General features: G+C 42.3%; 1 protein-coding gene across 2 annotated transcripts in view; it reads right to left on the bottom strand.

The window, feature by feature from the left end:
* Positions 1-850: 850 nt before the first annotated feature.
* The window catches only part of LOC124062876 (sodium-coupled neutral amino acid transporter 3-like), a 44,966-nt gene continuing 33,522 nt past the window's right edge, over positions 851-12,294 (bottom strand). For both annotated transcript variants that reach the window (XM_046395925.1, XM_046395926.1), the window contains exons 8-16: positions 9,120-9,202; positions 6,286-6,344; positions 5,555-5,671; positions 5,263-5,342; positions 4,636-4,736; positions 4,417-4,541; positions 2,418-2,562; positions 1,772-1,875; positions 851-1,628 (exon numbers count right to left, since the gene is read on the bottom strand). In XM_046395925.1, coding sequence (XP_046251881.1) covers positions 1,524-1,628; positions 1,772-1,875; positions 2,418-2,562; positions 4,417-4,541; positions 4,636-4,736; positions 5,263-5,342; positions 5,555-5,671; positions 6,286-6,344; positions 9,120-9,202 — 919 coding nt within the window. In that variant the 3' untranslated portion in view covers positions 851-1,523. The remainder of the gene's footprint in view (positions 1,629-1,771; positions 1,876-2,417; positions 2,563-4,416; positions 4,542-4,635; positions 4,737-5,262; positions 5,343-5,554; positions 5,672-6,285; positions 6,345-9,119; positions 9,203-12,294) is intronic.

Raw genomic sequence — 12,294 nt, 5'->3', positions numbered from 1 at the left:
ATACCGCTTATCTGTCAGGGTCACAGGGAGCTAGAGTCTGTCCCAGCTGACTATGGGCGAGAGGTGGTGTGTACCCTGGACTGGTTACCAGTCAATTGCAGGGCTGACACACACTCACACTGAGGGGCAAGGTAGATTAGTCAGTTAACCTAATGTGCATGTTTTTGGGATTGTGGCAGGACATGCAAACTCCGCACAGAGTTTTTACTCATGATGACTGGACTTGTTCTCAACATCATTCACACCCCAGTTCAGTGTCTTATATGCAGGATTCGAATCTGGAACCCTCTAGCTGTGAGGCGACATTGCAAACCACTGCTAAACCTGTGTGACATTACTCATGATGACTGGACTTATTATCAACATCATCCACACCCCAGTACAGTGTCTTATATGCTTAGCTGCACTCAGTGTTCATGAATCAAAAGTGGATAATAGTCTGTCACTTTGTCGCTGTTCTGTTGGCATATCGCACATAATCTTCCCCACCAGTAAACCAATCAGTAAAACCATGATACTTAGATTACAAATGCATTAGCACTTCTATCTTTAGTTTGACAACAAGCCTTTTATATTCTGCCTCTTATTTGCTGTGCAAGGTGTATGTCTGGGCATTGGGAGCAAATAAGGGTTTGGTGTTGCTCAAGGGTGAAAATTCATGTGGACTGTTCACAAGTCTTTAGACCATTCTGTCTTAAAGCTGCATTTAGCTCTTAAGCTAGCGGGCTGAAACGAAGCCAATATACTTTCGGTTTATCAAGTAGTTAAGGGAATTGCAGTTGACATTTGCTCTCTTACATAAACACAGACACAGACCAACAGGAGCATCCCAGACTTGTTTTCATTGATATTGCAATGGAAGATTTTTGTGAACTTTTATTAAAGAATATACATATAGGCTGTCCAGAATAATTTGCAAATGAATCACACCAAATGAATTGACAGTTACATTCACTTCATCTTAGGCTTTTCTGACATATTCTTTCTAGTTTGCCAGAATAACTAACTGAAACTGAATTAAAGTAAATTATCTAAAGGCATCTGTTTGGTTATCTCATAATGTACAGCTCTCAAATGAACAGAATTATTTGGACCATAATGTTAAACACCATGATGGGATTTCTTTTTGAAAAACAGTTTTATCAAGCACATAGCAAATACATTTTCTCTATCAAACTTTGTTGATAATCAAACATTTTTGGAGCAGATTTTTGGGTTATTTTTTTTTTTTTGCACTTGTCCAGTTTATTTTTAATTTTACTATTATTATGAACCACGTTTAGCCTTACAATGAAGTAAATGGCTTATACTGGTTGAGGGGCTTTCATGGCCAACACATCTGTCAGCTCTTCATGTGGAACAGAGATCACAACTTGGTTGGGTGTAGGAACAAAACTGGAGGAATTGTCACTCTGGAGGAACGGATTGTAGTTATGATTAATAAAATCCCCCAAACTGTGACCCTTCCAGCAGTGGGTTGAATTTTGTTGGTGCTGTTGGTGTATGACTGGGAGGGTTTTAAATTAATGGCCACCATGACTTCGCTTTTCTCCGCTCATCCAGTCAAGCCCAATGAAGGTTAGGCTCATGGTCATAAACATGAAACCTAGTGCAGTGAAACATGCCGCCTGAAAACCCAAAGAAGATACGTCAATACAGAGTCAAGAGGCCCACTGTGCTTCTCTTATTTTAATCATAACACTGTTGTTTTTAGCTGAATTTTTTTTGTCTCTCCCATCTCGGTCAGGGAAAGATACCTGAACATACATACCTGAATCTTTGATCTGGAGTTCATGGGCTCCTGGTCAGTGGGGATAATGCGGATGTAGAAAAGTCCAGGCAGGATAAAGATCAGACTGGGAGCAGTAGTTGCCCCTGGACATAGAAGAGGCACAATAAAGCACTCATTGATTTACTGGTGATGTTGTTATTGTAAATAATGTATGTCATCTGCATAATTATGGTAAAACATCACGTTCTTTATCTGAGCTAGTGAACATGTAGAGGTTGAACAGAAGAGACCTGAGAATTGAACCTTCGAGAACATGTTATTTTTGTTAGCTGAGACTTGCAATTACAGATAGATGCGTAGTACTCCCTGTCCTTCAGCTAGGATTTGAACCAGCTTAGCATACATTACCTTAGCTTGCCTAGTAAGATATTGTGATTTACCACATCAGATGCATCACAGAGAGCCAATTAAACAAAGGCTGCATGTTAGTAACACATTTAGAACAATAATAACATAACCCTAAAGGCATGCTCCAAGTCTCTATACTGCATATATGTCTAATGTGCAATTGTTCTCATTTCATGTAGAAGCCCATGACCAATATTAAGTGATTATTATTATTTTATTTTTATTTATAACCCTTTTCGTTCAGGCTTTTATTTGACTTATAGGTCTAATATTTCACCAGTAATGCCGAAGATATCTCGAATGTTGGGAACGAGGATGACCAGCAGGTTGACAGCAAACAGTAGACACAGCGCAATGGTGATGTGACGAAACCAGTGAAACGGCTTCCCTGGAAACAGCAGCTGCAGGAGGGCTCGACGAATCTGACAGACAACACACAAATGAGAATGCAGTGTACTGAGTCTATCAAACAACATTCATTCATTCAAACAACAAATACAAAAGAATGTGTCAGAAATTACAGCAGAGCATTTTCATCATTTTAATTTTCTTGTTTTATTTTATTTTATTGTATTTATTTTTCATGGATGTATGATGTATGCACTGCTCACATACACACCATTTGATCAATAAAATGTAATTGTGAATTCATAAGAATCTCATATTACCAGGAATTTTTCTATGACATGCTTGCTTTATTTTGACAGAAATTATGAGATCTTGATTTTGTGATTACAAAATAGTTTTCTTGTAATTAAATGATGCATATCCATTAATTATGTGATCTTTTCCCATGGAAGGAAGTATACCCATTAAACTATTTAATGTGAAACATTCTGTATATAGGAAGTGATGGAAGCAGTTATATCTCTGTTGTTGAACTGAATGAGGAGGTGGAAGTACCACAAGTACATTGAGTACCTGTGTTACCAGAATGTCAGTTCACTTCAGTTTATTTATATAGCACTCGTGAGAGAAGGAGCACACAAGCAGAGATGCATAGCAGCAGTAATAATGCCAGAAGTATTGGAACTGTAGATAATGATAATTACAATGAAGTACACAGAAGGTATTATGGTGATTATGATAGCAATATTAGTAACAATAATAGCGGTAGCAGCTGCAGCAGAGTAGTAATAGGGTTAAAATAGATTATGACTAAACAGTAGTAATCGCAGTAAGTTTCGAGCAGGACTGCAGCAGGAGGTCCGACCATGATCCATGGGAACCTGAGAGACGAGAAAGCACAAGGATTCGAGCAAAGAAGTTGAGTTAGTGATATGCATTAATGGGACATAAATGTCTGCAGAAGGAGAGTTAGAAGCAGAAAGAGCTCAGTGCATCATGGGAGGTCCCCCGGCAGTCTAACCCTATAGCAGCATAACTAGGGGCCAGCCTAGGCAAGCGCTAACTAAGCTTTATCAAAAAGGAAAGTTTTTAGTCTACTCTTTAATATAGAGAGGGTGTCCGCCTCCCAGACCAAAACCAGAAGATGGTTCCATAGTAGAGGAGCTTGATAACTAAAGGCTCTGGTTCCCAATCTGCTTTTGAGGACTCTAGGAACAACAAGTAGCCCTGCATTTTGCGATTGTAAAGCTCTGGTGGGGTAATAGGGAACTATCAACTTTTTAAAATATGATGGTGCCTGACAGCTCAGGGCTTTATATATGAGGAGAAGAATTTTAAACTCTATCCTGAATTTTACAGGTAGCCAATGTAGAGAAGCCAGTACAGGAGAAATATGATCTCTCATGCTGGTTCTTGTGAGTAATCTTGCTGCAGCGTTCTGGATTAGCTGGAGAGTCTTTAATGATTTATTGGGGCAGCCTGATAGAAGGAAATTACAGTAATCCAGCCTGGAGGTAATGAATGCATGGACTAATTTTTCTGCATCTTTCTGACTCAAAATGTACCTAATTTTTGCAATATTGTGGAGGTGAAAAATGCAGTCTTTGAAATATTCGCTATGTGCGAGTTAAAGGACATGTCCTGGTCAAACATAATTGCTAGATTCCTCACAGCAGAGCTTGAGGCCAAGGCTAAGCCATCTAGCATTGCTATATCACTGTATAATTTGTTTCTAAAGTGTTCCGCTTCCTCTCAATGTTTGTACCTTGCCTTCCTTAGAGGCTGTCTTTCCATGTTGGACAGAGCCCAGCTTTTATTTGAGAATGTACAGAAGCCTGTCTGCTTTAGTAAAAAAACACATGTATTTCAGGTCACTGTCAGAGATTATGTCAGGTGGAAGCATTTGTGAAGACCAGAGATGTTCTTACAGGAAATAAAACCACAGGTACAGTCAGGGTGACAGCTACCAGGACGGCCAGCCGAACACACAAGATCAGTGTGTCCAGGGGGTCCACTTTACTGTATGTGTGGAGGAGCTCTGCTTCAGTGTTCTCTGCACAAACAAACACACAAACATAGAATCTGTGAAACCTCACTGTCTTGACTAAGCAATGTTCTGCACCTGAATTAAACAGATGATGCCTCACCATAGAAGGTAAGATATCCAAATATGGCAGTGAAGAAGTACATGGTGAACATGCCGAGGATGGAAACATTGCCAACATTCTGCATTCTTCTCTTGGTTGGGCTTTAGGAGAACAAGGTAGGTACAGTACATTAAATCAAGAAACATGGCTATTGTTATGGTTTATTTTCAGAAAAACTTATAACAAAAGATATGTCCCCTATGTGCCAAAATGTGAAACTATCTGCATTAACTAACTTCTTTGGTCACTTGGACAGGTTGTAAAAAGAACTCCAGGTTAGACATTTTAGGTGCACTCACTTTTGTATGAAAAACTATTGGTAGATTTTGTTGGATTTTCTGTCTTTCTGATTCCTTTTTTACACTATAACCAAGGGTTATTGATGGCAGCCAAAACCGCAAAAGGAGACCCAAATTATAATAGACCAGAGTTATCCTTTAAATCATGCCGAATTCAATTTGGAGGCACCATCACAATGTCAACCGTGCAACGTTAAAAAATAAGACCTATGTAGCAATGAGTATTGCTTTCTATCATCGTGTTGCAATCAAGTATATTTTTGAACCTAGAATATTCCCTGCACGTGTACTGTATGTGAAGAATGTAGGAATCATGTGGGCATCTTACTTCCTCAGTTCAGTGTAGATGGGAAGTACTTCCGGGTGACATACAAATGCAAATGCAAGGATGGGGATCGTATATGCGGTCTGCAAATCAAAAAACAGAGTTTCTTCACTTGGTTGTTTCCCAGGAGGCATATGAACTCTACACTGCCCTGTGAATTATGATGGATCTAGTTCCTGCCCATGCACATATCCAGAGCACACCACAGTTCTCTGAGCAGAGCTCATAAAAAATGGACAGTTCAAATGCAAATGTTAATTTTTGTGCATGTGCTTGAAATTGATTGAGTTCTCGCCTCTTGGTTGATAGTGAAGAATTTAGAAGTGCATGTGTCCTCTGGGATAGCTGTGTTCACAGAGTAGTTGCCAAACACTTCCAGAGGGCAAGCAATGTTGAATCTTTTATAGATGACCTGATGTGACAGAAAGAGAGGAAAAGACTTTGATGAGATTATAATGTATTTACTGCCTTTTGCTGACAAAACAATATACGTTTTAATACTTTTTATACTTTTCATGAGCCCTTCCTGTTTTATTCGGTATCTTAATTCTTCTCCACTTTACATGTAGGTAACTGATGTATTGCATATTTGCTCCTAGTATTTACTGTATGTTTTACCAAAACCACTGGTAAATATTACATTATAATCCACAGAAACACATGTAAAATAAGTAATATGTGTGCATGTAAAAATGTTTTTACAGTTTATCACAAAATATTTCTGTTGTATTGGGTCTTCTCCAATACTACGAGTTTGGAGATTTATTATTTATGTATTTCTTTTTATTAAAACTTTCCAATTTCAGTTAAATCTCCCAACAACACACAGGTGCAAGCCTAAAGAGAAATGTTTATAGTGTTAATATTGGTGTTAATAGTGGTAATCAGCAACCACAGGAACTTAGTATACAGTATGTCTTAGCTCATTAACTTCCTTAGACATAACAACACATCATTACTGCAGCACTACCCGTGACCTGATGGTAGCCATTAACTTATGCAGCCCACGACAACCCACCGACTCACCGCAGAAAGGAAGAAGACCATGCAGGAGAGAGAGAAACCACTGGTATAACCAAGATACCCTGCAGATCACAAGAGCACAAGCCTCAGACACACCTCAAAAAATACATATAGGCACTTTGTTGCTAATGTCAAGTGTTGCGAGGATAAAAAAAAAGTGCTGCTTGAGTTTCCTCTTCTGCAGGAGAACAAAACTAATATTTTGTTTCTTACATGGTTTCAATAAGACTGTGCTGAATTCTGTGCACCATACAATACAAGAAAATACAAGGGTTCAGTGCAATGTGGTTTGGACGACAACTGTGGACGGGGATCCCGGCGACCCAAATCCCCGACAAACACTCTGGCTATGGGGACATGGAGTGTCACCTCACTCGGGAGGAGTGATTGGCATGATTGGGAGGAACGGCCTCCCCAATCTGAACCCGAGCGGTGTTCTGTTGTTGGACTTCTGTGCTAGTCACAGTTTGTCCATGACGAACACCATGTTCATGCATAAGGATGTCCATCAGTGCACATGGCACCAAGACACCCTGGGCCAGAGGTCAATGATCGACTTTGTGGTAGAGTCATCTGGCCTTCGGCCATATGTTTTGGACACTCGGGTGAAGAGAGGGGCTGAGCTGTCCAACGATCACCACCCGGTGGTGAGTTGGATCTGCTGGGGGAGGAGGAAGCCGGACAGACTTGGCAGACCCAAATGTATTGTGAGGGTCTGCTGGGAACATCTGGCGGAACCCTCCGTCAGAGGGGTTTTCAACTCACACCTTGGGAGAACTTTGACCAGATCCCGAGGGAGGCTGGGGACATTGAGTCCGAATGGACCATGTTTTCCACCTCCATTGTGGAAGCTGCAGCTCGGAGCTGTGGTCGTAAGGTCTCTGGTGCCTGTCGTTTCGCAATCCCCGAACCCGGTGGTGGACACCAGAAGTAAGGGATGCCGTCAAGCTGAAGAAGGAGTCCTATCGAGCGTGGTTGACTTGTAGGACTCCCGAGGCAGGTGATGGGTATCGGAGGGCCAAGCGTGCGGCAGCCCGAGCAGTTGTGGAAGCAAAAACTCTGGGAGGAGTTTGGGGAGGCCATGGAGGAGGACTATTGGCAAACCATCTGGTTCCTCAGGAGGGGGAAGCAGTGCCCTGCTAATACTGTCTATAGTAGAAGTGGGGAGCTGCTGACTTCGACTGGGGATATTGTTGGAAGGTGGAAGGAATACTTCGAGGATCTCCTCAATCCTGCTGACCTGTCTTCCGTCATTGAAGCAGAGGCTGAGGACCCTGAGGCGGATCCACACATTACCCAAGTCGAAGTCACTGAGGTAGTTGGGAAGCTCCTCAGTGGCAGAGCACCGGGAGTGGATGAGATTCGTCCTGGGTACCTGAAGACTCTGGATATTGTGGGGCTGTCTTGGTTGACATGACTCTGCAGCATCACATGGCAGTCAGGGACAGTGCCCTTGGACTGGCAGACCGAGGTGGTGGTCCCTCTTTTTAAGAAGGGAGACTGGAGGGTGTGCTCCAATTACAGAGGGATCACACTCCTCAGCCTCCCTGGGAAAGTCTATGCCAGGGTACTGGAGAGGAGATTCTGGCCGATAGTCGAACCTCGGATCCAAGAGGAACAATGCAGTTTTTGTCCTGGTCGTGGAACACTGGACCAGCTCTATACCCTCCGCAGGATGCTTGAGGGTTCATGGGAGTTTGCCCAACCGGTCCACATGTGTTTTGTGAACTTGGAGAAGGCATTCGACCGTGTTCCCCGTGGCATCCTGTGGGAGGTGCTTTGGGAGTATGGGGTCTGGGGTCCTTTGCTAAGGGCTGTGCGGTCTCTGTACTCCCGGAGCAGGAGTTTGGTCCGCATTGCCGGCAGTAAGTCGGACCTGTTCCCAGTACGTGTTGGCCTCTGGCAGGGCTGCCCTTTGTCACCGGTCCTGTTCATTATTTTTATGGACAGGATTTCTTGGCGCAGCCAGGGGCCGGAGTGTGTCTGGTTTGGGAACCACAAGTTTTCTTCTCTGCTTTTTGTGGATGATGTTGTCCTGTTGGCTTCTTCAGGCCAGGACCTTCAGCATGCGCTGGGGAGGTTTGCCGCCGAGTGCGAAGCAGCTGGGATGAGAATCAGCACCTCTAAATCCGAGGCCATGGTTCTCGACCAGAAAAAGGTGGACCACCTCCAAGTGGAGGAGTTTAAGTATCTCGGGGTCTTGTTCACGAGTTGGGAAAGATGGGAGCGTGAGATTGACAGGCGGATTGGTGCAGCGACAACAGTAATGAGGTCGTTGTATCAGTCCGTCATGGTAAAGAGGCAGCTGAGTCGTAAGGTGAAGATCTCAATTTACCAGTCAATCTACGTTCCTACCCTCACCTATGGTCATGAACTTTGGGTCATGACCGAAAGAACGAGATCTTGCATACAAGCGGCTGAAATGAGCTTTCTTCGCAGGGTGCCGTGGCGCTCCCTTAGGGATAGGGTGAGGAGCTCTGTCACCCGGGAGGAGCTCGGAGTAGAGCCGCTGCTCCTCCACATCGAAAGGAGCCAGCTAAGGTGGCTCGGGCATTTGTTTCGGGTGCCCCCTGGACGCATTCCTGGGGAGGTGTTCCAGGCATGCCCCACCGGGAGGAGGCCCTGAGGGAGACCCAGGACACGCTGGAGGGACTATGTCACCTGGCTGGCCTGGGAACGCCTTGGGGAAGCCTGGGCATCCCTGCTCAAGCTGCTGCCCCCACGACCTGGTCGCGGATGAAGCGGAAGAAGATGGATGGATGGATGGAATTTTCTCAAAAGACGGCTTGGTTGTTACTTTCAGGAGTTGTTGAGTATGATGAGGTTGAGGGAAGTACCTAGGTGTTTCATCAGAGTTAGTGGAAGGATGATGCCGATAGTGACGATGACGATGAGGTAGTTTCCATTCATGAACCATTCACTAGATGCAGAACACAAGGAGTAAAACACATAGACATTAAAGCACAGGCAGAAACAATATAAAACGGTGTGCATCTAGAACAAAAGTGAAGTCAGTTCTGCAATTTTTCAATTTGTCCTAGTGTAAGGAAGTCAAATATATAGGATTCTTATGATATATCTATTACACTTGGATAAGTGGCTGTGATGTGAAAGTTTACATACTCACCAGGGTCTAATGTGTTTACTAGGTTTTAAGCTATTCTATCTTTTGTACAGTGTAAAAATAACTAAAAATGGTGACACATTAATAAGCCAATTAGTTAATGTTGAGATCACAGCAGAAACAAAAAGTTGCTACTTACTACATACTTGCTACTTGCTACATTTCTGTTTGTTGCTGTAGCTTGTTGAAAATTTTCTTACACACTTCTCTGTTGCTTCTGTAGAACTTGCCACCCTTTGTTAAAAGTAGAATAAATGAAAATATAAATGCACACAGTAACACTAAGTTTAACAATCCCATAGAAACAGTGTCAGTGCCTCGTCCTTACATAGTTCAACTAGCACAAAATTTAAGAACTGTTAATCAAAATAACCTCTTAAAAATATAAACTAACAATTATTTAGAACCAAAAAATAGAACAATCAGATGTGGATTATTAAATATACAATCCCTCCACTCTAAATCCCTCCTCGTCAGTGATATAATTATTAATCATCAGTCCGATAAATTCTGTCTCACTGAGACTTGGTTACGGGATGAAGAATATGTTAGTTTAAACAAATCAACTCCGTCTGGTTATATTAACTATCACGTTCCTCGAGGCACAGGCCGAGGAGGAGTGGCAGCAATCTACCACTTCAGTTTTAACCCAAACCTAAATCTATCTATAGTTAATTTGAGAGTCTCACTCTCAGCCTGTCTCACCAAAACTGGAAGTCAGAAAAGCCAGTTTTATTAGTTGTTGTGTATCGCCCACCTGATGCTGCTTACTCAGAGTTCCTGTCTGAGTTTTCAGACTTCTTATCTAGTTTAGTGCTCTGTACAGATAAAGTCATTATAGTGGGTGACTTTAACATTCATATGGATGTTGACTCTGACAGTCTTAAGACAGCCTTTAACTCACTCTTAGATTCAGTAGGTTTCGTTCAGATAGTAAATGAACCAACACTGTCATAATCACACCCTTGATCTGGTTCTCACCTATGGCCTAGAAACTAAGAACCTGTTAGTTGTCCCTCAAAACCCTCTCCTTTCAGACCATTCACTTATAACTTTTGAGCTAACTCTAACAAACTTTACGGCACACAACAAAAAGGTCTACTATACCAGATGCCTCTCTGAGAATATTGTAGACAGGTTTAGGGATGCAGTCCCATCACAGCTCCCTTCAGCACCATATACCATTACAACAGAGCGTACTGATTTAAATATTACTCCTGCAAAAATTGATTGCTTTGTCAACAACACTGCAGCCACGTTACACACAGTTTTAGATATGACCTCCAGCATTAATAAATCTAACCCAACCACATGCCTCTTAGACCCCATCCCAACTAAGCTCCTCACGGACATCTTTCCTTTGACTGGCTTTTCCTTCTTAGATCAGATCAACTTATCCTTAACAACAGGTTATGTACCACAGGAGTTTAAAACTGCTGTTATCAAACCATTACTTAAAAAACCTTCACTTGACCCAGACATCTTAGCAAACTATAGGCTGATATCCAACCTCCCATTTTTGTCTAAAATACTTGAAAGAGTGGTTGCAAGTCAGTGAACTGATCACCTACACAGAAACAGTCTGAAGTGTTTCATCACAGCACAGAAACAGCACTGGTTAAGTTACAAATGACCTCCTCATGACATCAGACCGCAGGCTTGTCTCCATACTCGTTCTACTGGATCTCAGTGCTGCTTTTGACACCGTAGATCACATACACTGTTTATTACACAGATTAGAACATGAGACTAGGATCACAGGGACAGCACTAGGCTGGATTAAATCATATTTATCAGACAGATTTCACTTTGTTCATTTTAATGATGTTTCCTCTTCGCATATAAGGGTTAACCTCGGTGTTCCACAGGGTTCAGTGCTTGGGCCCATCCTGTTCACCTTATATATGCTCCCTCTAGGAAATATTTTTTGGAAACACGGCATAAACTTTCATTGTTATGGTGATGACACTCAGTTGTACTTATCCTTAAGAAACAAAGCCGTTAGCAAGGCTCCAGGCATGTCTTAAGGACATAAATGACTGGAAGATCTCCAGTTTTATACTATTAAACTCTGAGGTCTGAGGTAATTGTTTTTGGCCCCAAACATCTTAGAACTAGAATAGCTGATAATATTCTCTGTCTGGACGGCATAACTTTGGCCTCCAGTACGATTTGTCCATGCTTTCGTTACTTCTAGGCTGGACTACTGCACCTCATTATTGTCAGGATGTCCAAATTACTCTCTTAATAGCCTGCAATTGATCCAGAATGCAGCAGCTAGAGTTTTGACAGGAATCGGTAAAAGGGATCTTATCTTCCCCCATCTTAGCTTCTCTTCACTGGCTTCCAGTAAAATTCAGAATAGACTTAAAAATTCTCCTACTTACATATAAGGCCCTAAATGGACTAGCCGCACCATACCTGTAGGATCTAATAGTCCCATATATTCCCAATAGAACACTCAGATCACAGAGTGCAGGTTTATTTGCAGTTCCCACAATTCAGAAAAGTAGAATGAGAGGACGAGCCTTTAGCTATCATCACCCTTACTGTGGAACCAGTTGCCAATCTGGGTTCAACAGGCAGACACCACCTCCACTTTTAAGACTAGACTTACAACCTTTCTGTTTAGTAAAGCGTATAGTTAGCCTCAAACAAAGTGTGTAGGGCTGGTAGGCATAGTTACAGTCACTTCTTGACTTGTCTGACTAACTGTTAATTCTTAATCTCTATCATAGCTACGCTACTATAGCTCTATGCTGCCGGGGGACACAAACATGATCCACCGAGCAGTTCCCCCAACTCCCCAACACCACCACCATCTCTACTCCCCCACCTCCTCTCCTCTTATTAGATGAACATGTAATTCATTATTTTATGTTACTAAT

The sequence above is a fragment of the Scatophagus argus genome, chromosome 8 (assembly GCF_020382885.2).
Source record: "Scatophagus argus isolate fScaArg1 chromosome 8, fScaArg1.pri, whole genome shotgun sequence".
Lineage (NCBI taxonomy): Eukaryota > Metazoa > Chordata > Actinopteri > Scatophagidae > Scatophagus > Scatophagus argus.
This window is presented reverse-complemented; position numbering and strand designations above follow the sequence as displayed.